Below are 27,116 nucleotides of genomic sequence, written 5' to 3' on the forward strand. Positions count from 1 at the left end.
CTATGTACTTTTGTCTCCAATATGCAAACACACAGATTTCATACCACAAACTGCACAAAAATGTTCATATGATATTACACTGCCAAGCACTATCTACATGTACTGTGCCATCAAAACTAATGCGACCCATTTTTATTTATTTTTTTGTCAGTTATAGGGCTTGAACTCTGGACCTGGGCGCTGTCCCTGAGCTCTTCAGCTCAAGGCTTGAGCCTGTGGCTCTTAATGCAACTTAATGCCACTTAATGCAACACATTCTTAATCAAATAAAAGTTAATAAAGAAAATCATTTATAGTTCACAAGTGACAATGGAAAGAGCAAAGACCACACTGGTGAGCCAAGAGAAGCACAGGCTACTTAATGACATTGACACTTACTGCTCAATTCGGGGTGACAGGTACAGCTTGGGGTACACCTGGGTAGCTTCAGTGTCCTCAAAACTGACAGAAAGGAGGGCCACATCTTCTCCAGGATCTTCATTTACATCCTTAGACAGGAAGTGAAAATCAGTATCGTGAATATCTGCTCTCTGAACTTTTTTGTGTGTGTGCCAGTCCCAGGGCTATGTCTAATCGTTTTTTGCTCAGGACTAGCACTCTACCACTTGAGCCACAGCTCTACTTCTGGCTTTTGTTGGTCATTTATTGGAGGCAAGAGTCTCACAGACTTTTTGCCCCAGTTGCTTTCAAATGGTGATCCTCAGATCTCAGAATCCTGAGCAGGACTGTAGGCATGAGTCTATGATCCTTCTGCGTGAACTCCTTAGATACTGATACTGGGATTACAGACATTCACCACCACACCTAGCTTTCTTCAAATATCTTACTAGTGAAGAGCTAGCTCATAGTCTACTGTCATTGAAACCATGCTGTGAACTCCTTAATCAAGTTGAACAGGACATCCTTTACCAAAATTCATCACGACTCTAGAGCTATGGCTCTCAAACTTTTTGACCAAAAAAGCCTGCCACAATGAGTAAGGCACAGGCCCCTATATAGCACTTCTTCTCATATCCAGGTGGAGGAGGGGAGTGAATCTTGTGGTAAAAAATGAGTCAAGAACACAGTTAATGAATTGCAGTAAACATATTGCCATAAGCATTTCTATGCTAAAACATCAACATAAAATGTTAAAATATCCAGTAATCTTATTATACCTGCCTCTATGGTATGCTGTAAATTATTTAAGTATCAAAACTTTTCCAGAAATATGTCTTCATGAAGTATATCACCATACAAGTAAATTGGATGGTTATTTACAAGTCAACTTCAGTAAGTATACATGGATGATCTACATATCTTAAATGTCAATTCATAAAAATATAGTGGATAAAATATTGATCTAAGTATGATTACTGTGATCAATATATCAATGAGCACTGTGAGTTAATTACAATAAAATTAGAAACAATAAAGCGGAACTTGTTGTGATTTATAATTAAAAAGCAAGACTAGAAATACTTTGACTACAAGAACCCACCATAGCAACATTGATGAAGTGTCCTGAATCAATTATTGCCAAGTACCAAGTATCTGTCATGGTTCTGAATAAAATGTTCAATTAGAATAACTCTAATACCATGTCCATTTAAAATTTCTGTCAATCAATACACTGGGCAAGATGATACACTCCTGTGATGCAGTTAGTTATGCAGGAGGCTATCTGCAGGAAGATCAGACCAAGACTGGCTTGGGAAATAAATCCAAGAACCTACTTAAAAAATCAAACAAAAATGACCAGAAATATGGCTCAACTGGTACAGCAGCTGTGGCTCAACTGGTAGTGAACCTTGCAAACTATAAGGCCCTTAGCTGAAACTACAATAAGGGCCCCCAAAAGGAGGCACAAGAGTGAAATGCATATATGAAATAAGAATCATAATGTGTCTTTCATCCTAAAAATTAAAATTTTAGAAAGAAAGAAACCTTGCTGGACTGTACCTAGTCCCCTACATTCCCTAATCGCTCTCACTGAGAGCTGCCTTTGTTCTTCGGACTCTATTAGTTGACCGTTGGTCTCTCCAAGGACTCACACTAATCACAGCAATGCTTCTCCATTCTTTCCTTACTTGGTGTCTAAACACTTTTGGACATGGATGATCATTTGGACTCTCGTTTTGTTACTTAAAAAAATCATCATCTCTCTGCTGCTTCCCCTCCCATTTTCATTCTTTCTTTAACATCATAATATATTTTGTTTTATATTACAAAGATTAGGCTTATTTTAATCATTTAAAGCACATAGACAGCTCTCTACTTCTCAAGGAAATCAAGATCAACTGTATGTAGCTTTGGAAGCTTTTTTTGTTCTCATAAACACATACTCACACATTTGCATATAAACAGCTCTTTAACCTGTTTTGTGTTCTCTAATGGATTCATATTATACATATCACTCTATCAACTGCTTTTTAAATAGCCATATAAACATCCCCATGCATGGATTTATCTTTTATTTAATCATTACCCTAGAAACTGATCTTCAGGTTGTTTGCAACTCTTTGCCTCTGGATAGCACTGTAATGAATATTCTTATGTATACATATTTACATATATTTATGTGTGTATATACATACATATGTATATATATACACACACGTGTATCTTTACTTACTGCTGGGACTCATGTTTCTTAACAGACAACTAAATCAGCTTGTTAGGTTAAAGGTTTGCAAATATTTTACATTTTAATAGAACTTAATATATTATTTTCTGAAAACCTGGTGTAATTCACACTTAGAGCCTTAAATTTCTACAGCAGTGAGAAGAGTCCATTTCCCCTCACCCCTAAGTAACTGGGTAGAGATGACTATGATCAGTCTTTAATTTAATACTGGCAATGTGATAACTGAAAACTGAATTCAATGAGTGAGGTCAAATGACTTTTCACTGAACATTTAGATGCCTTCTGTAAATTTCCTGATCAAACCCATTACCTAGTTTTCTTTAAGCTATTTGGTCTTTTTTGTTATTTAGTAAGATTATTAACCCTCTCTGACCACATGGATGGGTACAAATATCTTCTTTCATAGCAAACATGATTTGAAAAAGGGGAAGATAATGTGGAGGGGTTGAACGTAGTCAAAGTATATTGTATTCATGAAACTTTTTTATATTATTCATAATATTTCATAATATTTCATAATATTTCATAATATTTTCATATTAATGTATGATAATTCATACATAAAATTAAATTTTAAAAAAGTTTTTTTTCTTAGTCTAGATTTCAATTTTTTTTTTTTTACTTTGAGGGCAGTTCTGATATCACAGAAAATTAGACAGCTACAGAATTGAATTAATGCCAGTCAATAATTCTGGAATATAAATTTTAGAGTAGCATGATAGAAAAGAAGCATGGACTTATTTCTTGTGCTTTTTTTTTTTTTTCTGAACTGGGGAACTAGTAGATGAGTGAGTAGGAAAGAGAAGGATGTTGGCAGTACCTGGCACCTAGAAATCAGTTTGTTGAATGAATAAATTAGTGAAGAATGAATATGAATTCCAAGTCTTCATTTTCTCTATATTATGAATTTTTTAGGCTCTGGCTTTATAAAAGTTATTACCACCAAAAAAGGCTGAAAATTTAAGTGCTGACTGCTGCCCACCGTTAGACCAAGTTCTCTACAGCTAGTAGTGGTCTCAACAGGAGAGCCCAGATTTGGAATCTAAGCTTGCTTATCAAATTTCTCTTTATACAGATGCTAAAATATTCAGTCTTGAATTTTCCTTTCTATAAAACAAAAAGGTAAAGTTTTAAACTATTTAGGGTCCGCAATAGATGGAACGACCTAAGTATATGACTCTGAAACTCAAAATGTCTAAAATTAAGATAGAAGAAATTCTCCTTGTAGAAATAAAATAATTGTGTGATCCAAGTGTAAGAGTCTTCTTTATAGTTTGGCTGAAAGACAAAAGGAAATATCCTTGACTTAAAAAATTGTCTTTATGTAGTTATAACAAGGAGGAACCATATAACAGAGCAGTTTATGAATACAATACATCTTGATCAGTGTCAGCTCCCTTCAAAATTCTCACTGTTTTTCAATGCATTTCTTCTCTCTACATCCTCAGTTCTTCAATGCACTCCTTCCCTTACTTGTCTAAACTATGTGGTTATATACAACGAATTCTTGACTGCATTCTTCCTCCACCCCCTTTCCCTTTTTCATTAGTCTACCTCTCTCCCTTTGACCCACGTGCTCTCTTTCATGTATCCTTTCCTGGTGTTGATTTTGTTGAGCTGTGACCTAGTCTTCCTAAAAGATTATACTACTTGAGCTCGCCACACAGTCTATTATCCTTAAGTTAATTTATTTGTAAACACTTGCACACAGCCCATCCCAATGTGTTTATTTCTAGATTTATAGATTTATCTACCACAAATGAAGGAAAACAGACAACCTTTGTTTCTCTGGATCTGGATTGCTTCACTTAATAGACTTCTCAGAAGAAGAAACAAAAATGGCCAATAGACACATGAAGAAATGCTCAACATCTCTGGCCATAAAGGAAATGCAAACCAAAACAACATTAAGATTTCATCTCACCCCAGTTTGAATGGCCATCACCAAGAAGACAAACAACAAATGCAGGCAAGATGTGGCCAAAGGGGAACTCTAATACAATGCTGGTGGGAATATAAGCTTGTTTAATCAATCTGCAAAGCAGTATGGGGACTCTTCAAAAAATTAAACATAGATTGAGATTCCATCTCACCCCAGCAAGAATGTCATATATCAAGAAAACTAATAATAACAATTGTTGGAGGGGATGTGGCCAAAAGGGAACCCTACTTCATTGTTGGTGGGAATGTAAACTGGTTCAGCCACTCTGGCAAGCAGTATGGAGATTCCTCAGAAGGCTCAATATAGAACTCCCCTATGACCCAGCAGCCCCACTGTTGGGTATCTATCCAAAAGCCCACAAACAAAATCACAGTAATGCCACCAGCACAACAATGTTCATCGCAGCACAATTTGTCATAGCGAGAAGCTGGAACCAACCCAGATGCCCCTCCATAGATGAATGGATCAGGAAAATGTGGTACATTTACACAATGGAATTTTATGCCTCTATCAGAAAGAATGACATTGTTCCATTTGTAAGGAAATGGAAGGACTTGGAAAAAGTTATACTAAGTGAAGTGAGCCAGACCCAAAGAAACATGGACTCTATGGCCTCCCTTATTGGGAATAATTAGTACAGGTTTAGGCAAGCCATAGCAGAGCATCACAAGGCCCAATAGCTATACCCTTAGAAACACATAAGATTATGCTAATTGAAATGAACTCCATGTTATGGAAACAAGTGATATATCACAGTTGTAACTACTTTCAACGTCCTATGTGTATGTGTAGTTTCTATTATTGATAATGTTTTGTATCACCTTCCTATGTTTGTACCTACACTATCTCTGTAATCTTATCTGAGTATAGTGGAAACCGTGTTTACTGGTATTGGAAGTAGGAAATTCAAAGGGAATACCAAATTCGAGAGACACAGGGTAAAAAAAGAGAAATAACTACAAAAGCAATACTTGCAAAACTGTTTGGTGTAAGTGAACTGAACACCTGGGGGGGGGGAGGGAAAGGGGGGGAGGGAGGGGGGCATGAGGGACAAGGCAACAAACAGTACAAGAAATGTATCCAATGCCCAACGTATGATACTGTAACCTCTCTGTACGTCAGTTTGATAATAAAAATTTGAGAAAAAAAAAAAAAAAACAATGAAGGGCTCATGGGGGGAAAGGGAAAGGGTGAGGAGGGAGGGAGGTAGGAGGGACGAGGGAACAAACAGTACAAAAAATGTATCCAATGCCTAATGTATGAAACTGTAACCTCTCTGTACATCAGTTTGATAATAAAATTTTGAAAAAAAAAATTAAACATAGAAAAACCCTATGATCCAACAATTCCACTCCTAAGTATTTACTCAAAAGATTACAAACCAGGATACATACAGTAAAGCTACCAGCACTACAATGTTCAGTGGAAAATGGATCAAGGAAATGTGTTATATACACAAAATGAAATTTTATTCATCTATTGGAAAGAATGATATTGTACCATTCATAAGGAAATGGCAAGACTTGGAAAAAATTCTATTAAATGAAGTAATCCAGACCCAGAAAAGCGATGACTCAAATACTATCCTCTGAATCCCGAGTGTCCTTGTGAAAGGTCAAGGTGGTAGCCTATTATTTCAAAACTCAAACACTGCAAAAACTACACTGCCTTGGGGCTGGGAATATGGCCTAGTGGCAAGAGCGCTTGTCTCGTATACATGAAGCCCTGGGTTCGATTCCCCAGCACCATATATATAGAAAATGGCCAGAAGTGGTGCTGTGGCTCAAGTGGCAGAGTGATAGCCTTGAGCAAAAAGAAGCCAGGGACACTGCTCAGGCCCTGAGTCCAAAGTCCAGGACTGGCAAAAAAAAACCCAAAAAACTGCACTGCCAAAAACCAGGGGCCACTGAGATCCTTTACAACCACGTATCTATGGATAATTTATAATTCATTCCATTTCCTACTTTTAACTTTCTACTTAATTGTTATTACAATGAAGGACACAAATGCTTAAAGACAATCCTCCAAAGAAAAGGAATGACCCTGGTTTATATAATCCACATTTGTCATCTGACATCTTCCAGAAAGCACATGAAATGCTGGTTTGAATATAAACTAGTTATTTCTAGGAGCTCATTTAATGAACTCTTGTAATGTTTTATTCCTCTTGGTATGGCACATGAGTTTTCCCTGAATTGGTATTTGATTTCTAATAGATACCTACGTTTGATTTTGAGTGCTTAAATAAACCCAAAGCATTCCAAAAATACAAATCCACACAGCGCTGTTTCCAGTTTCTGTAACTCTTAACAAGCTTGTCTATGTGTTCCCTCCCATCTGGGAAATTAGAAAAGAAGCTCTTGTACCATGGTTCTTAGAAGCTAACATTACAGATGATTATTGTAACCACTAATGGCAGCATTTGGAAAAGCAGGGATAGTTAAGACATAGTAAGGGACATTTTAAAATGTACAAGTATACATTTTCAGGGCTTTCTATCTGCGCCATCTGAAAGTGCCACAGGCTAAAATGAGGGAAAAGATTCCAAATCTGCTAAATCTACAAAATATTGTGTTCTTCCTTTACAAAAGTGTGCCAGGCACTCACGGCCATGCTCTTCTCCTGAGATCTAACAGTGACTCTAGCTCAGGCCTGGCTTGTAACAGAAAGTGCTTCTGTGGCTTATACTCATTGCAAGTGAGCTACTTTTCCTGTTCATTGTTGTTTCTCAGTGTATACATAGCAATTTGCATGAAAATAAAAAACAAAAAATGGCCAGGCTCATGCCTGTAATCCTATTTACTCAGGAGACTGAGATCTGAGAATCACGATTCTAAACCAGCCTAGGCAGGAAAGCCCACGAGACACTTAGCTCCACCTAAGTACCAAAAAGCCAGAAGTGAAGTCGTGGCCCAAGAGTAGATTGCTAGCCTTTAGCAAAAAAAACTTGGGGACAGCAATCAGGACTGGCACAAACAAAAACAATGGCAAGAATTAGAGAAAGAATGATTAAATGGGTGAAATTAAACACTGCATATACTTTTCTAATTCAAAGAATATCTGGGCTCCAAGGTTTCTTGTATTAACTAATAGAAATCAATAGAAATTTCCTTCTGTTAGGAAGACCTTCAATGTTCATCTCCTTAGTTCTTCAAATCTATGACTGCTTAATATTAAAGAAAGTCCACATCTGAAGGATGGTACCAGCCAAGAATACATCTACTAATATAATAACCGAAGTCAACATTTTTGTTTAGACCATAATGACTCATAAGGCTCTTTGCAAGTATCAAAAGGGTATAGAAAAAGAAACAATTTCTCTTGGAAATGAAAGTAAATGCAAGTATAATTTATCATTAGCTCTATTCTTTTGATATGTGAATTATTTCAAGATAGCAATCATTAAACAAGTCCAATTTGTTGAGAACCGAAGTGTCAATACAGATAGATACAAACTACCAATTAACTAATTGCTCATAGGTACTCAATGAACCAAAAATGCTATAAACCATAGGTTACATAGAAAGATTTAACAACAACAAAAACAAAAAAGCCATTCTATTTCTCATTTCAAAAAGGCTTACAACCAATCTCTAAAGCCACTACAAGCAATGTCAGTCTGTAGGTAAAGTAAGTATAGTAAGCCATTAGAGTATGTTAAAAACTTGATTAGTACTATTTAAATCACATTTTAAGTGGTATTAAGTAAAAACCACAATTCTTAGGGTGACCAAGAAACTATAGCTAGATAAACAAATACCTCAGTATGCAGTAACTATAAACTACCAACAATCAAAAATTTCCGAAGCAGAATCTCATCTTGCATTGCAGTTAGTGAAGCTTGTATTTTAGAGCCTCTGCTATTAGATACTATCAATTTATCACCATCAGCTTACATCAATTTTCAAATCAATATTTTCAAGGAAGAGTAAGACATTTATAGTGTTTCCATGTGTTCAAGCATTTATCATGAAAGTAAAATATGTAATAACTTACAAACATAATGAAGAAAATTAAAGCGGGGAAAGGATATGGAAGAAAAAGGAAATGACACTTTAGGAAAGATGGTCAACAAAAGCCTTGAAATCAGCAGTGGCTTTGGATTATGTAAGGCAGATTTAGAATAAAAAGTTCTCATCTTCTCAACATAACCAGGCCCAAAAAGAACTTGAATTTGGATCCCCCTGGCATTATGACATGACAGTAAGTATGGCAAGAATCTGATTAAATCTAAGCAGAAGAAATATTCAAGAACAAGGAAAATTCTGTAGATAAGACCTTAAGAACTAGGGATACAGCTTACCGGTAGGAATTGTACCTAGCATGTGCAAGGCTCTGGGCTCAATTTTACAGCACTGCAAAATAGTAATAACAATAACTACTACCACTTGGTTTCACTCTGTCCTATATAATACTTATCATTTCAGAATTTGGGTCCTTTCTCTATTTAAAAGTGCTTGGAAACATGTAAATACCTAATGAAAGAGTCTAGCCAGAAAGCAAAAACAAATCCAGAAGTAAGGGATTTAAAATTGAACTAAACAAATGAAAAAGAGCAGTAGTGCATGTCTTATGGATAGCTCTTCTTCTGATGATCTGATTCCTAAGCTTGCCATGCAGCGGGGTGTTGTAACATTAGGTTGAGCATTCTCAGAGCTTATTTACAGCTTTTCTCCACCATATATTGAATTCTTGGTTAAAATCTTTTTGATATTTTAAGATCCCTTATGAAGATAGCATTTGCCAGAGTAACCTGTAATTTGATTTCTCCAAATGAAAATGGGAATGTTCTCCCTGCTTCATCTGGAAAAAGTGGCTCCATCTCCATGTATTTTAATAGACCGTGACTAAAATATTTTCATTTGTCATTCCCCTGGTCAATGATTTTACTCTCCTTTTCTTATTTGGTATGGTTCTAACTTCTACAGTTCTAATTCCTTGTAAATTCACTTGCTCTATTGATACTTTTGAATATTTTTATTATCATTAAGTTGTACAAAGGAGTTGTCAGTGCAGTTTATGAATACAGTGCCTCTGGAGCAGTCATCCCTTTCACCCTTCTCACCCACCCCTTCCACCCCCACCACTTTCCTTTCTTTTCTTAATTTTTAGGTTATTTATCATTTTTTTGCCATTTAACAAAGCAATTTATGTATATAATTCATTTTGATCTGTGTCATACCTTCCACATCTTCACTCCCTTTTGGCCCATCCCTTCCCTTATTTTCCTCAGTTCTGTGGTATGCACAGTACATTCCTGCCTGCGTTCTACTCCTTTCTCCCATTCATTTATCTACCCTTCTCCCCTTAGCCCCACTGCACTCTCCTCTCTTAAAAGTACCCATATTTCCTGGTACTTACTTTGTTTTGACTTAGTCTTTCTAAAGAATTATACTATTTGTACTTTCTATAGTCTATTTATACTTCAGTTAATTCATTTCTAACTGCTTGCATACCACTTTTGTTTACTTATAGATTTATAAGCACAATGTAGCCTCCACAAATAAAGTAAACCATGCAACCTTTAAGGGAGAACTAATACCAATACTCTTCAAACTCTTCAATGAAACAGAAAGGGAAGGAACACTATGAAACTCATTCTATGAAGCCAGCATTACACTTATCCCAAAACCAGATAAGGACACATCACAAAAAGGGAACTTTAGATCTATCTCCTTGATGAACATCAATGCAAAATGTCTCAACAAAATGCTAGCCAACCAAACCCAACAACTAATCAAGATAATCATACACTAAGATCAATTGGGATTTATCCCAGGAATGCAAAGCTGGTTTAACATATGTGAGTCAATAAATAAAATACAACACATCAGCAGAAGCAAGGACACTAATAATTTTTTTCAGCTGCAGTCTGATCTATGTTTTCCCTGGGTTGTTTTCACCATGTTGCTTCATTAATCTTCCATGCTGCTTGAGCCACACTTTTTCTATTCCAAATAGATCCTGACTTTCTAAAGGAAAAGGTAGTATCTCTACCTTCTTATCATATTCGATAACAAGAGGTAGCATTTATTTATTGTTTACCTAACGGTCATTTTATTTAGTGTTTAAGATGCACTGTTTCTATTCTATAATCTTTATAACAACTTCATAAGGTAGGATCTATTAATATTTTCTCTTGCAGATGAAGAAATAGGCTCAACAGAGATTAAATAGTGAAATTGAATTATAAGCCCAGGTATCTAGGCTCAGAATTTAACTACGATATCATAACTCGTGCCCAGCATTGTTGTTAGCTACAATTAGAGACGGAATGGTCAAACAATGGTCTAAAAGAACTATGGAAATCCATGTGCAGAAAATGTATCAAACAGTTAAATATGTTTACTGTACTTGTTTTCCATACTGTCTAAATCCTTTATGCTCTGAAAAATTATAGCAATCATTTCCTATTCTGTTTACTACCCCCTACACACACATACAAACTCTACTCTCTCTGAAACAGGTACTCAGTAGATATTGAAAAAAGAAAAGAACATATTCTTTATGTGTTTTAATTTATATATTTAGAAATGACAAAATTTCATAAAAGTATAAAGACTAAAGATTACACTGCCAGGTAAAATGCATTTATTTGTCCTTTATGTAGACTACCTGGAGAATGAAGATGGCTTCTCCAAGGGCATGGATGGGGCCGTGGAGTTCTAAGGCCATAATATCCACCTTCCTTTAATAATGTATGGCTAGGCACAATCTATGATTAACTAACTCAGTGAAAATAAGAAGTGCTGATTGCCAGGTCAGGAAGAAATAACTGCAACTCTTGAAATAGCCAACCCTAGAGGGTGAGCTTAGGACACTAGGACAGAGTGGCTGCCACCTGCCTGTCTTCCAAAAGTGACATCTTGAGTTCATTTCTACTAGATGCCATGATGATACAGTATGTAGTTTTGTTTTGTTTTACTTTTTTAAGCTTATATCTTGCTTATTTTTTTATAAACAAAGACTATTTCACGGCTTTCATTTATGCAAGAATCTGCTTGTGAAGCAGTACTTTCCCTTAATATGATGGTTATAGCTGCTGTTTATAAAGCTAAATTGAAACACATGTTGTACAAATAAACTCTGGGGAAAAACATCCTGGCTCTTTTAAAATAATGATGAACAATGTTTTTCTTGGTCAAATACTGCTCTGTCGTCCATTCTTATACCTAACAGACAAAGCCCTGAACACTATCAGTGCTCTGTGAAGTCACAGGCCACTCTAAAAGCTGTGTGATAGACCCTTTTCAGCAGGAGGCTAGAGGAACTGGGTGAGGGCACCTGTGGTGCAGCCAAGTTCCTCACTGGTAATAAGTGACCTAGCCTCACTTCTGACAACTTCTTGACTCACAAGTTGTTAGTGAAAAAATCTGGAACATAAGAGTTCCCCCTATGGGGCTGGGGATATAGCCTAGTGGCAAGAGTGCCTGCCTCGGATACACGAGGCCCTAGGTTCGATTCCCCAGCACCACATATACAGAAAACGGCCAGAAGCGGCGCTGTGGCTCAGGTGGCAGAGTGCTAGCCTTGAGCGGGAAGAAGCCAGGGACGGTGCTCAGGCCCTGAGTCCAAGGCCCAGGACTGGCCAAAAAAAAAAAAAAAAAAAAGAGTTCCCCCTACGACTCTATGCTCTCAATCATCCTGACAAGAACCTTCCAGGTGCATTTCAAGAAGGCCTGGGGAACCTTTTGTCTGCCAAAGGCCATTTGAATATTTATAACAGCATTTGCAGACCATACAAAACTATCAATACAGGCAGATGGCTGTGGGTAGCCAACAGAAAACATACATGCATGTCCCATGATATATTAAATGACTTCTCAGCAGGCTGGATGTTCCTCAAACCTGATTTAAAGCATCAGTTTTTGCAATTCATAAAAATAAATTATATTGAGCTACATATTACGATAACTGAGTTGTGACTTTACATAGGTATACTGATAAGAGCCTCGTGATAGTTTTCCCCACAAACCCAACAAAAATAAGTGGAACAATTTTTTTTATTTAAGCATATATGACACAGATATGCATGCTATCTAACCATATCCACAGCCTGTGTACTTAATGTTGAGAAAAAACACATTAAATATTTTACCTAAATACAGCACTTTGTAAGGGACAGAAAGATACATATTTCAAGTGCAGTTGGTAATACTGGTCATCTGTGCTACTGTTGACCTGATCCTTCACCTTTCTTGGGAAACCATCTTTCTTCTAAATCCTCACTCCCAGTCCCTGATACTTACAGCTCCTAAAGGTACTGCCTGGTTTTAGTCCCCAGGAATAGCTGGTGGGACTAGGACAGGCTGGCCCTTTCTTCAAAATTTGTGACAAAGTATAGGACATTCCCTCTACAGAAGCCATGAGAAGACATATTTCCTATACAAGGGCCAGCTTACTGAGAGAAAAAGAGAAGAGAATGGCCACAGCCCTGGCAACATTCCAACCTTTTATTCCCATGGGCTGTTCCAGCTGTGTCCCTACTCTTACTGTGGTTAGTCAATCAGCTCCTGGCTTTAGAAAGCTAATAAATTGCCCCTAGATGCCTAAGCTGGTTTGAAGTGGTTTTCCTTTACTTATAATCAACATTTTTCTCTTGTAAATTATTAAACTGTCTAATATAGATGATACCATGGTAAATCGAAATTTATAGACCTAAGTGCTTTAAAAAATTGAATTCTATATGCTATGGAATGGTAGGCCCTAATCAGAACCTAGAAGAGACTCTTAGAACAATCTGCATGCTCTGCACATTCCAAAAGATAGCCTTGCTAAAAGCAATCTCTTGTAGCAGCAGGCTGTGGATGGAGGTGGGCTCTCTCTAGGACGTCCTGCAGCTTGCCTAGGTGGATTTGAAACAGCATCATACTTGATCATGATTCTCAAAATGGACCTCAGAATATCAGAATATCTTGTACTTCCTGATCCTCCTCAGCTAAAGAAATAAAAGGTATACAAAGCACTTATGCTAAAGGCAGAAAGTCCATGGCAATACACCAGTTAAGCATATGAAATGTTTTTGCAAGTTCATTCTGCAACTCAAGAACTGTCCAAATATGGTGAACTTTTAGCTATAGGAAAAAAATGCAAAGAGATTACATGTTTTGTTTTTCCATATGATATGCCAAATGTGGGCATCATGAGAAGCTACAGGCTCACACAGCTTTTGCAAACGCATGTGAAAGTGCCAAATACAGGACCCAGCATAAAGAAAGTGTTGAAAATGTTAGCTTCACTTCTCTTACTTCTTCCAGACTCTTGGTCTGGTATCCTTTCCATTAGTAGGCCATTTTTCCTACTATGAAAATTATACTCTGTTCTCTTGTCTCTAGGCTGCTTTGTATTCTGAGACTCAGAGATTTCTCCCATGTTATTCTGTGCATGCAGGCAGAAGGAAATGAGTACTTCTAAGCTAGGAAAACCTTTGCATCCACCCAACTAGTAGGCCATTTGGCTCAGATTGTCTAGTGTCCATGGTTACAAGACAATTAGTTATTTCCAAGTTATTTCAGGCACCTGGCACTATACCCTTATTAACTGGAGACCAGTACAAACCACAGGTGTCAAAACAGAAAATGAATCCTGCTACAGACTCTCCCTTTGAAGTAATCAGTAATCTCTTGATTTGAATACTGATATTATCAATAAAACCTAAAAAGCAGTTTGGAACTCATTAGGGGGTAGGAATGGGGGAAGTTTAAGCTGTAGCTCTCTGGAACTGGCTATAGGAAAAAATCCTGTGTAAGAAATAAGTTTTATGAAGCAGTGTAAATTCTATGCCTTTCCGCTAACCTCAAACTCTCCCTGCTCTACACTGGCCCAACATTTAAGCTCCTTCAAACTGTCTTTTCAAATCTCCTTTTTCTATCACTCCTAATCGGGGCAGGTCTCCATGCTGCATGCCGTCATCCTATCAGGTTGCTATTCTGCCATTTCATCTTGCATGCCTTTCCCTGGCCCGGTATCCCACCCTCCCACTCCAGGTTTCTAACTGAACTTGTTCTTTAAATTCAGAAGCCGCGTCCCCTTTTGAAACTTCCTTTGTCATACCATCTTATTCAATGGTCTTTCTCTGAACTGTTCCAGGTCTTCAACTATACCCCTTTAAAAGCTAAAAAGTTTCATTTGCCTATAGACTTTAATCATTTATCTGATTGGCTCCTTCCTAAGAGCAGAGGCTGTGTTTCATTCATTTTTGTATTACCAGTGTCTAGTGTGGAGCCTGCTACACAAAATAGGCCCCAATAATTATGGGATGGACAAATGTATGAATGATTATGTACATATGCTTGCCAAAAAATTATTGATTCAAAAATGTGCTTGGGCAGCTGCTATTTGCTATAAACAGCAGAGATCTGTGATAATTATTATTTTCACTTTTTAATATAAATGAGTTGGTATATGTTTGGTCAGAATAAGTCATTTTCCCCTAGGTTCAGATTATCTTCTGCCTGAAATAAGAAGAAAATTCAAAATGGCATGCTTAACCAATAGTCAAATCTTGTAGCACAACACAAATAGAAAAGTAAGAGTAACATTTCCTATTTTTGGTGGTATTGGGATTGAACTCAGAACCTCATACTTGCTAGACAGGTTCACAACCACTCTTACTCTTTTGCCTAAGGCTAGCCATGGGGTCTCCCATGTAGCTGGAATTATAGCTGTATGCTACCATGCCTGAGAGTTTTTAAAAATTATCTTTATGTAGTTGTACAAAGGAGTTGTCATTCAACAAAGCAGTTTATAAATACAATGCATTTTGAGCAATGTCACCCGTTTCATCATTCTCCCTATCCTTTCCAACTCTACCCACCCCTTCCCTCAATTTCCTTAATTTTGCAAGATATGCATTGAATTTTATGACTATATTCTTTCGCACTTCCTCTCTTTAATTTGTCTACCTTCTTCTCCTTGACACCGCCCCCCTTTTAGGGTACTGTTTCTTGGTGTTTACTTTGTTGGACTGTGAGTTAATCTTTTTTTTTTTTTTTTTTTTTTTTGGGCTTTGCATTTTTTTTTTTTTTTTTGGCCAGTCCTGGGCCTTGGACTCAGGGCCTGAGCACTGTCCCTGGCTTCTTCCCGCTCAAGGCTAGCACTCTGCCACTTTGAGCCACAGCGCCGCTTCTGGCCGTTTTCTGTATATGTGGTGCTGGGGAATCGAACCTAGGGCCTCGTGTATCCGAGGCAGGCACTCTTGCCACTAGGCTATATCCCCAGCCCCTGTGAGTTAATCTTTCTAAGGAATTATACTGTTTAGATTCTCCCCCAAATCTACCATATTTCAGTGAATACACTTACTTGGTTGGATACCACCCCAATGATTTTTTTTAATTTAATTTTATTGTCAAAGTGATATACAGAGGGGTTACAGTTAAATACATAAGGTAATGGGTACATTTCTTGTCATAGTGGGCACATTTCTTGTCATTCTTATATGTCTTATCCCAGATGTTCCTCAGTGCACGAATGAATCAAGAAAATGTGCTATATATGCACAATGGCATTTTATTCATGCATTAGAAAGAATGATATTACATCGTTTTTTTAAAAAAGGAAGTACCTTAAGAAGTCATGTTAAGTGAACTAAGTCAGGCCCAGAGAGACAAGAGATCAATGTCTTCTCTCATATGTGAAACCTCAAATTAACTTATAAATATATAAATAGACACCAAGAGAAATCTTCTTGCTAATAAACTTCTAAACAACACCCTATGTGGTATCACTAAGCTGATGCATGCTCATTTATGGTTCACCAACCATGGACAATTAACTGTGAGAAGTATAATAGAGATAGACAAAAAAGAATCCTAGGAATCAGTTTTCATCCTCAATGAAGTACTTATAAAGACAAAGACATAAAAACAAAAAAAAATAACCCTTCTTCAATAAAAGCTCTTACAAGATAGTACAACATAATTAATAGCTGAAGAATTCATCCATTGTTTCTATGTATTCAGGATGAATTCATCCAACTTTTCTTTTTCATTAGCTTTTATAAGAAGAAGATTTTTTAAAAATCAGAAGAGAAATGGATCTTCCTAAAAATGCATAACTTAGAAAAGTGGTAAAAGGTAGGAAAGAAACTCTGGCTTTCTCAGCTTGCGTGATGTCAAGTTGTAAACCTGGAACATTTTCCAACAAAGATTGTTTTGCTTCTTCAGGCTAATTCAAAATGCCTAGAGACAGAAGACTAGGAGCAGTCTGGAAATGAGGGTGCGGCATAAAAAAAAATCTGTGAATAGCACAGACAAAAGGAACTTGTATGAATGGATAGTGTGACTTAGAGCCTTGATACTCAGACTGATGGCAACTTACACCTAAAGGATATTTTCACAAATTCCTAGGTGATTGGTGTGCAAATTAAACTGAGAAGCATTGACTTACATGATTTGCAACTAAGGAAATGGACTGCAAACAAAGAGAGAATTGAAAAGCAATGTATTGAGCTATCTGTCATTTAACAGAAGAATACAGATGGATGATGATATTTAATTGGGCAAGGAGAGTGAGTGGAATGTGTCTTAGACAAAGTTTAGGATTTGAAAGTCAGTATATAGTCAAGAAACGGAAAAGAAAAAACATGAAACTTCATGAAAATGAAAAACATATGCATCAAAAGATAGTATCAATATGGTTGGAAGGCAAACCACAGAATGAGGGGAAATACCTACAAATCACATATCTATAAGGGATTAATATGCAGAATATATAGAGAACTAAATAAACAGCAAAAAAAGAATGCAACTTCATTTGAAAATGGGCAGAAAATTTTAGTAAGTATTTCTCCAAAGAAGATATACAAATGGTCATTAAAAGCATGAAAAGATACTTTATATAGATTAATCAAAACTACAATGAGATATTACATAATATTCATTAAGATGAGTACTACTAAAATAAATAGCAAGTGTTGGCCAGGAGACGGAGAAATTACAATTCTCATGCACTGTGGTGGTAGTGCATTAACATGGTATAGGCGCTATGAGAAATAGTATAACATTAAAAGCAGAACTATCTTATGACTCAGCAATAATGCTGCCGTGTCATGGACTTTGCTCTCCAGGCTTCAAACTGTGATCCTCAGATCCAGATGGAGTAGCTAGGATTACAGGTGTGAGCCACTGGCACCTGGCTCATGTCAGGTTTTTTGTTGTTGTTGTTTTCGTTTTTTTAAGAGGTTTTGAATGGGTTCCTTTGAATTTAGGCCTGAGCTGATCTGGACCACAATCTTATTTATACTTCCTGTATGGCTGGGATGACAGGGCTGTACCGTAACACCTAGCTTGCTGGTTGAGATGGTAGTCTCATGAATGTTTTGCCCAAGTTAATCTCATACTACAATCTTCCCAATCTCAGTCTCCTGAGCTTCTTACTGGTCACAGAAAGGTGCCATACGAAAAGAGGTAGTATTAGTAAGAGACCATCACCTTGGGGTCAATGATACAACGGTAACTGGGACATTGGTTCTGACAAAAATAAGGGGTTAATAAAACCAGAAAATATTATAATTAGAAGGGGCCTCAGAAATATGTACCCTATATTCTGAGAAGAACTAGGAATCATGATACCTTATGAGGAAACCAAAGGAAACCAAATGGGCAGGCTTCTAGGCCCATGGGTCCCACTTCAACTAGAATGGCTACTATTGTCTCAGTTTTGCAGCATTGGTATTGGGGGGAAAGATTTTGCTTTTAAAGATATTTATAATACATTCAAAAAAAAGTCTGCAACCAATAATTCCAATATCCACTCTTTTTTTTGCCAATCGTGAGGCTTGAGTCCAGGGCCTGAGCACTGTACCTGGCTTCTTTTTGTTCAAGGCTAGCACTCTACCACTTGAGCCACAGCTCCACCGCCACTTCCAGCCTTTTCTACATATGGGGTGTTGAAGAATCGAATCAGGTCTTCATGCATGCTAGGCAAGCACTCTACAACTAGGCCACATTTCCAGCCTCTCCACAAATTTTTACAGACACAAGACACTTGGATACGAAAAGTGATTTCCCTACTGTAGATAGAACTAACTTGTCACAGGGCTGAAACCCAAGCTCAGGATGCTGGTTCCTGCCCCAGTGTATTTTTCACTATATCATTCTGTCACATCCAAATTTGCTTTGAAAACTCTTTGTCACTTACTAAATGAGGCCTGCATGAATCAAAAAGGAAACAGAAGATCCAAAAGAGGAAGAAGAAAGTGTCTGTACAGTGAGTTAGGAAGACCAAAAATATTCATATGAGGAAAACCGTATGATGTTAATAGCTCCATAAACGAAAAGCTATAAATGTTGGGACTTAGCATAACACTTGAGTAGGTGGATTTTCTAGAACTTTACTAATTATAGATGTGCCGATACTAGATTTAGAGGTATAAAGTGAGTTAGAGCTTATCACTGGCCTAGGTAGTGGAGAATATTTCTTTTATTTCTAAACTAATAGCAGACTTAAGATAGATCCATTGGTGAACATTTGCAGTTTGTGCTTATGGAGAGAACTGTGACATTTCACGATGCATAAATGATGATGAAAGTATCCAAGCATCCTCCAAGCATTCTCCGAGGAAGCTATTAACAGCAAAATATTTCTAATTCATTCGAGAATATAGATTCCATTCAATGAAAAACTTTTTCCTAACCAGGTATCAAATAATGTACTTAGGTACATAGTAGATAAGGTAAGGGCCTTCAGCTCAGATTCTTGGATCTATTGTTTATTTATATTAATTAAATATTGGTAAGTATACAATCCTGTATAACAACACAAAGCAGGTTTCACAAACTGTGTTTAAAAAAAAAACTATTTTAAAACAAGAGAAAACAAGATCTTTCCAATTCTTTAGTAAAACATTCTGAACTTTCCCCCTATAAACCATAACTAGATTCTCCTTTACTTATATTCCCTGGCAACCTATGTTGCAGAATATTTACCTTTTTTCTTTAAGTATTTCCATTCTCCTGTTATAATGAGTGTATCTTTGGAACTGGCTGGCCTTCCATTCATTAATACAGTATAACATTCACCTCTGGGCACTCATGGCTCACACCTATAATTCTAGCTACTCAAGGTTCTGATAGTTGAGAATTTCAGTGCAGAACTAGCCTGGGCAGACAAATTGGAGACACCTGTCTCCAAATAACCAGCAAATAGCCAGAAGTAGAAGCATGGCTCAAATGTTAAGAGTACCAGCCATGAGCAAAAAGTCAAGTGGAAGCAAGAAGTCCTGACTTCAAGCCCCAATACTAGAATACACACACACACACACACACACAATTCATCCATTCATTCATTCATTCATTCATTGGATGAAGATGTATTAATGCCCCATTACATTTTGCACAATACCTAGTGGGCACACAAGAGATGAACAATTAGGTCAAATCTGTTAAGTTATGCTCTAAGAAGTATACTTCCATGGAGGAACAATGCAGGGGTACTAAAATGAGCAACAACAGGTGCTAAGGCTTTTTGTGGCAGAGGTAATGTTAATTGTAAGAAATCCAAGTGATTCAGGGAGTTAAAGTGTCTGAGTATAAAGGCACACAGCACAATCAAGGCTTCAACTAGGGCACAAGGAAACAGGTTCAGCCTTCAAATTCACAGACCATGCTTTTCCCATGTAATAATGGGAGAACCTGTCATGATTCTCTCACATATGAGTTGTCATCATGGGTGAGTCCAAGGCCAGCATTTCTTCTACCACCTATCCTATCACACTGAAAAGATGCCACAACAATGCTGAATATTGACAAATATGCCTTAGAGTTCAAAGGTACAAGTACTTTGCAAAGTTCTGTGTTAAATGATGTATGGAGTTTATGATAGTCAATCTGCTCAAAAATGGAAAGAATAAATGACAATGACAGAAGTATAGTGCTAAATACAACTACTTGCAAGTAATTTGACGTTGTTTAAGAAAAACCTAAGGCCAATCTGGGAAATATTAGGAGCTCTGGACAAGTGAACTTCTGACTCCCAAACTTTGAATGTTTCACTTGGAAACAGATCTCATGAGAAGCTTGCAGAAATCAGAGGCAGGCCCTTGACTTGAGGAAATGGGACTAAAGAAGCAATGAGGCTTAGAATTCCTCATCTCTGTGAAGAGTTTGACATTCTTCCCATTTCAGAAATGGGAGCGAGGAAAGGGTGTTAAATAAAATGAGAGAAGAATGAGATGTCACTTTACCAAGTCAATAAAATTGCCTCAATCAAGCTCACAATACAAAGTAGGACACAATATGCCTCCTGTAATTCTGATTCAACTATTAGGAACAAATTTTTGAGAAGCTTGTATGTACTGAGTAAATCTTCCCATAAAACAAATACTCTAAAATGAAAGCCACCATGTAAAGACCATATAATTACATTCAACGTTCTATAGGAACGTAAAAAGGATCATATCAAAATGAAACAAGAAAAAGAAAAATCTTGTAGGCTATCGTAGATCAGTAGAAACAAGACAGCAACTTGATTACTCAAATTAACGTAATTTAAGATCAATTTTAATGTAGAAACTTAGAAAAACACCATGCAGTTATATTTGTTGTTGTTGTTGTTAGGACTAGGTCAGGAAGGACAGTGGCTTTGGTTTACCTCCAATGGTTTCTCTTAGAAACACCAACTGACTGAGTCTATTCCTGGAATTACCCTGACCTCCCTCATATTTTACCCTCTTGCACACTGTAATGCACCGGGAACAGTGGTAATATGTGAAATAAGTTCAAAGATCCCAAAGTGGAAGACACTGTTTTCCTGCATCCTACCTACTGTAACTGAAAACTGGGAATTTACTGGAATTGAGGATTTATTATGAGTCACATGGCTGATAGCCTTTCCAACCAAAACATCTGCTCTACAAAGGCACAACTGCTACAATCCATTTCCTCTTGGATCTGGAGAATGACCAAGTTACTTAGCCCTTTCCTTAAAGACACAGAGACTTGAAATGAGAAATGAAATAAAAGTAGCTCTTATTATCATCTTTCAACTTCCACTACTTTCTCAAAGGCATTAAAAACATAGAAACCTAAGAGAATTAATATAATTTGGGGACATTAAAAAAATGGCCTTCAGTTCAGCAGAATAAGCAAGGGCTTTATTGGATCATTCAAATTTTTGACAGAACATCTAAAACCAATTCTTTCCTTGGTAGCTGAGGAAAGAAGAAACATGTGTTACCAAATACAAAGTGAAAAAGGTCAGTGGACCTCTTTATTATTATTCATTATTTAACAACAACAACAAAAAAAACTGGGCCTTTCTACATGTCATGTACTGTTCTAGGAACAAGCAGAGAATGGCTAGACAATGGTCCTCTGGAAGCCTACTTTCCAAGCTTGTGATCAAAGGATCACAAAATAAACCAACTCACAAACACTCTTCAAAATACTACAGGAGCTGGTGTCTTGTTTCAAATGACCTACCTGTAACCACTAGCATTAAGATTTTCTGGTTTTTTTTTTCCCCCCTAGCAACTTCAAGGAAGTTAGATAGGCTTTAGGAATCATACCCTATTTACAGGCTTAATTAACTATGCTGTTAATTTAAAAAAAGGAAACGAGACACATTTCAGCATATTCCCTTGAGGATAACAATTCATTAAGAGTGGGTTGGCTAAGGAAATTTGAACTTATTTTTAATTTACCTGGAGACTGAACTGTTCAGTTGAGTGTGGGGTCTACTGTCCTCAAACAATGATTCATGATGTTTAAAATCTTATCCACCTTTAAAAAATGCTTGAGCTTCACATCAATATGTCTCTATATGTTCATTTATAAACCATATATATATGAATCACTTTAGTAGCTTATGAACATCACAAAATGTGCACAAACACTAAAACTTCTATGATAGTAAGATAAGAATAAATATAGTTTTTCCCACCAACTGGGAGGCATTCTTGTACTTAGTACCTGCCAAAGGTCTGCAATTTCCTCAGCCAGGCAGTGACAAACACAGCATGGAAAGGGAGACAATAGCAGCAGGCTCAGTCATAAACACACCCATGTCACATCTAGCATAGGAGCAAAGGGACATTAGCATAATAATGGTCTCAGCCACGGGAATCTAGGAAGTGCCACCTCATTCCACTTGCCAACATATCCCTGCCAGTTCTTCATGTGTGCCAGGCAAGCACTCTACAGCTAAGCTACATTCCCAGCCCCACCTGCCAGTTCTTATCAACATAAAATAGTATAGGAAAACTCAATCTGAAAACAGACAACCTCTACCCTAAGTACCCTGCTGTGTTATTTAATACACATGGGAATTTTGTGTGTGTATATTCATCCTCAGGCTTAAACTCAGGGCCTGGGTGCTGTCCCTGGGCAGGTTTGCTCAAGGATAGCGCTCAACCACTCAAGTCACAGCTCTACTTCCAGCTTTTTGGTGGTTAAATAGAGGAGATAAGAGTCTCATGGATTTTCCTGCTGGGGCTAGCTTCAAATCACTATCCTCAGATCTCAACCTCTTGAGTATAAAGCATTACAGGGGGAGCCACTGGCACCCAGCTTATTTGAGTATTTGATGCTAGATCATAGGCAACATGCTGCAAAAGAAAGAAAGCGAACAGATTTTGGAGTCAGACTAGTGAAAACCATGGCTGCACTGATGCTTTGCTATGTTGACCAGGCTTTATAAGTTGTTTAATATCTGGTGAGCCTACTTCCTCAACTGTAAGATAGGAAGTTATAAAACTGCCAGTATCTGCACGTCCCCTTGATTTGTTCGTTGTAGCTATGGTCTTTCTTCCAGTGTCTTTTGTTCATGCTTCCTGTTGTTTTTCAAATAATGATATGTGATATTAAGCCTGGAGATTAGAATGAAATACTCAAAAGCATCTACCCAGAACTACAAAACTGGACATATCACATGAACAAACACACACACACACACACACACACACACACACACACACTCTCATAAAGGTCAAACAGTTATCTGGATTCAATATTGAATATTAGAGGGAAAATTATCTGAAAGAATTTTAAAAAGAACCAAGAGTCAAAATTGAACTAAAGCTTCAAATTGCAAAAATAAAATTAAAAGCAGGAAACAAACAAGCTAAAAATTGTTAGCAATCCAAAAGAGGAAAAAAATATATTTCAAGACTGTTAAGTTAGATAATAGGATTTTTTAAAGTAGCTCATTATAAATCTAGATATTAAGCTAAGATGTTTAGTAGCTAAGTGAAAATATTAAAAGTCAAGATTATAATAGATACCAGGAAATGACAAACCCGAGGAATTAAATGTTTTGAAAGATATCTATAACCAGGTAGTTTAGCAGAGAATATTTCCAAAAGAAATAAGAATGTTCTCTTTTTTGAAAATCTACTTCATAAACATATAGTTTTAGTTTTCAAAAATGGGTAAAATGTGCCTAATTTTTATGAGTATGGCTCTAATAACCAAATAAAAGCCTTAATAAGCAGAATAGAAGATCATGTTAGGGTTACTTTCCACTGTGAACAAGCAGAGTTTAGTCTTGGGCTGAGTGATGGATGTGAGTAAATAATACAATTCATCACATAAAAAAGTATGGATAGGGCCTGTAATATGGAGGTCAGATCTGGTCAGGGAAAGAAGGCAGAAGCTGACTCCATCTCCACTATCTCCCCAGCCCCCTCTCTGCTCAGAGGCCCTGGAAGATTCCCTCTCCCAGTAAACAATAGTGTCCCACGCCCCCTGAATCTGCACACCAATTCACGATAGGCTTGCCTGGATTCCAACAGGAAGGGAAGCCCCATCCCCAGGTAATAGGAGTTCTTGAATCCCAAGAGACAGGGGCGGGCATATAGCCTATAGGTTACTGAACCTGTCTGTCAAGTGCTTGGAACTGGGAGCTCCCTATGACCCAGCCCCCTGGCCTGACCCTATTTAGAGGCAGGCCAGCTAAGGCACCATTACACCATGCCACATGTTCAAGTCTGGTGTCTGTTGTCCCTGTGACGTCCCATTTCAGCTCTCCATTGGAGCTGAATTGGTTTGTTGGAATCCTCCAGAAGTAAACCTCTGTGCTACTGCCCTGTTCTGTGTTATATGTTTTTCTGAAACCTGGGACCGGTCCATCTGGAACTTCCCCAATAAATTCATCTTTTTACTTGAGACTGTCTATGACTAGTGGACTCTCAGAGGGATGGGGGACCCCCCCCCCCCCCGACACCATTACAGGGCCCAAACACCCATTCCAAGCTTTGACAATGCAAACGTACTACAATCAGGTTGTCAGGCTGTCTCTGAGAGGCTTATGGGCATTTTTTAAAAAGCAGACTTAAGCATTCATCCTGCCCTTCTGGACCTAGAAACTCAATTCCATGTGCATAGTAATTGTAGAGTCATGGTTCACAGGTAGCTGAAATTATACTATCAGAGTGAAAAGTAATTAACTATAGAAAATTAACTTGTTACAAAAATATTCTACATTCATATGGTTAACACATTCTTCAGTCTATTACTTTGTAATGCTAAATCACATGGAATCCAAACCCTTTATATTGGGGTATCAAGAAATGCTTTATGTGGGTTTCTGAGTGACAAGGGATCAGAAAAAGAAAGGAGGGAAAAAAGTCCTGCATTTTAATAGAGCCTGAGATACCAATTTCAACTTAAGGAAACCTTATCAGTGGGAACCCCAAAGTGCATAAAGTCTGTGCATTATGCTGTATTGCATCCATCGCCAGTTCCAGACTATTCAAAGTTCACTGGTGAAACCAGCCTTTATTTTGGATAATGCTGAACACTGCCAATTTTTGACTCTTTAACATTATTTTTTCCCATTTTTTCCATATCTTAGGTTTTATATTCTTTCTTCAGATGCACAAACACAATTAAAATCCTGAGATCTGGGGCTGGGGATATGGCCTAGTGGCAAGAGTACCTGCCTCATATACATGAGGCCCTGGGTTTGATTCCCCAGCACCACATATACAGAAAACGGCCAGAAGTGGCGCTGTGGCTCAAGTGGCAGAGTGCTAGCCTTGAGCAAAAAGAAGCCAGGGACAGTGCTCAGGCCCTGAGTTCATGGCCCAGGACTGGCCAAAAAAAAAAAAAAAAAAAAAACCTAAAATCCTGAGATCTGCTTCATCTCCCACAGAGAACATCTCATGTTTATACCTTAATTCATTTATTACTATCTATAACTATCACGGGGGAATATGATTCTTTTATTTCTTAGTTCTTAGGGAAGTAAGGTTAGTTCCATGACCAAATGGAGGATTTAGTAGAAGAAAAATATTTAAAAATATAAACATAGGAACAAAGAGTAAGTTTTATATACGACTTGATTCTACATCAAGAAGTTATAAAGTTATGTGATTATAAAACTCAATAAGAAACAACTTGAAATAGCTAATGTTAATACATGACTTCAGTCAAGTTGTAAGATAAAAATCTAGTTGAAACTATCACAAACCTACATAAGCAACTACCCACAACTAGAAAATGCAGTGAAAGAGAACCCATTTATAATACTGACAAAAAATTCAATAAGTGGGTATTAATTTAAATCAGAAAATTAGAGGCTTATTCAGAGATGACATAAAGTCTGACAGCAGAATTAAAGAAAGATGGATAAATGGAGAAATATAATTTGCTCCATGCTGGGAAAACTAAATATAGTAAAGATGACAACATTCCCTAAATTATTATGTAGATTTAATAAAACACTGATTTTACAGAACTTGATATTGGTACTGAAACATGTGTTGGAAAAGTAGGCAAAAATACCAAAGGAAAAGCATTGAAGTTATAACCATGGTTTCAAACTATTAAACTGAAAACTGTTTACAGAAGAAAAATTATTCCATAAAAAGATCAAGTATTAGTTGAAGTAGAAAAACAAAATTGAAAATAGGGCTCAGAAACAAATACAAAAGGTAGGATATGACAAGCCAAAAGAATCTTGCTCCAGAAGGACAAAGTACTAATGAGCAGCCAGAGAGGGAATATGAGGCCACAAACTAAAAGCCTTAGGTTGATTCCATATATGTAGGCTAAACATCTCCAGCTGGCTGTTTACAATACAATTCTTCCCAAGAAGTAGAATGGTATTGAAAGAATATGTCCCAGCCATCCCAGGAGACCATGTCAAAATAGTCACAGACAGGAGAAGTTTTATAAGGAGGTTTATTAGTGGGGCCATATCTCCCACGGGAGAGGAAGCAACACTGCAGGTGGTTTCTGCACCATATCCAGGTGGTGGCATCTCTGGGGCTAAAGGGGAAGTAGGTAGGTCTTAATGGTGAGTGTTCTAGGGCAGGGAGTTTCCTTGTGGGTGGATCTGGGGGCTAATGGGAGGAGTTGAGGACCTGAGGGGTGGGGGAATGCTAACAGGTATCACCTACTGTTTAAATACTATTTAAAAAAAAAAAACAACACTTCTGTATTCTCAAATAGAATAAGTATGAAATACTAAAGAACAGAACAGAGAAGACCTAAATGGAAAATTTTTAAGTGTAACTTATATATCCATGATATACAATTAAAATGAGACTTCTTGAGCCACAGCACCACTTCCAGCTTTTTCTATATATGTGGTGCTGAGGAATAGAAC

The 27,116-nt window shown here is 37.3% G+C and overlaps 1 protein-coding gene across 1 annotated transcript in view; it reads right to left on the reverse strand.

Annotated features, from left to right (window-relative positions):
- The window catches only part of Babam2 (BRISC and BRCA1 A complex member 2), a 400,816-nt gene that overhangs the window by 183,576 nt on the left and 190,124 nt on the right, over positions 1 to 27,116 (reverse strand). The window contains exon 7 of the mRNA XM_048353209.1: positions 379 to 488. Coding sequence (XP_048209166.1) covers positions 379 to 488 — 110 coding nt within the window. The remainder of the gene's footprint in view (positions 1 to 378; positions 489 to 27,116) is intronic.

The sequence above is a fragment of the Perognathus longimembris genome, chromosome 8 (assembly GCF_023159225.1).
Source record: "Perognathus longimembris pacificus isolate PPM17 chromosome 8, ASM2315922v1, whole genome shotgun sequence".
Taxonomy (NCBI): Eukaryota; Metazoa; Chordata; class Mammalia; order Rodentia; family Heteromyidae; genus Perognathus; species Perognathus longimembris.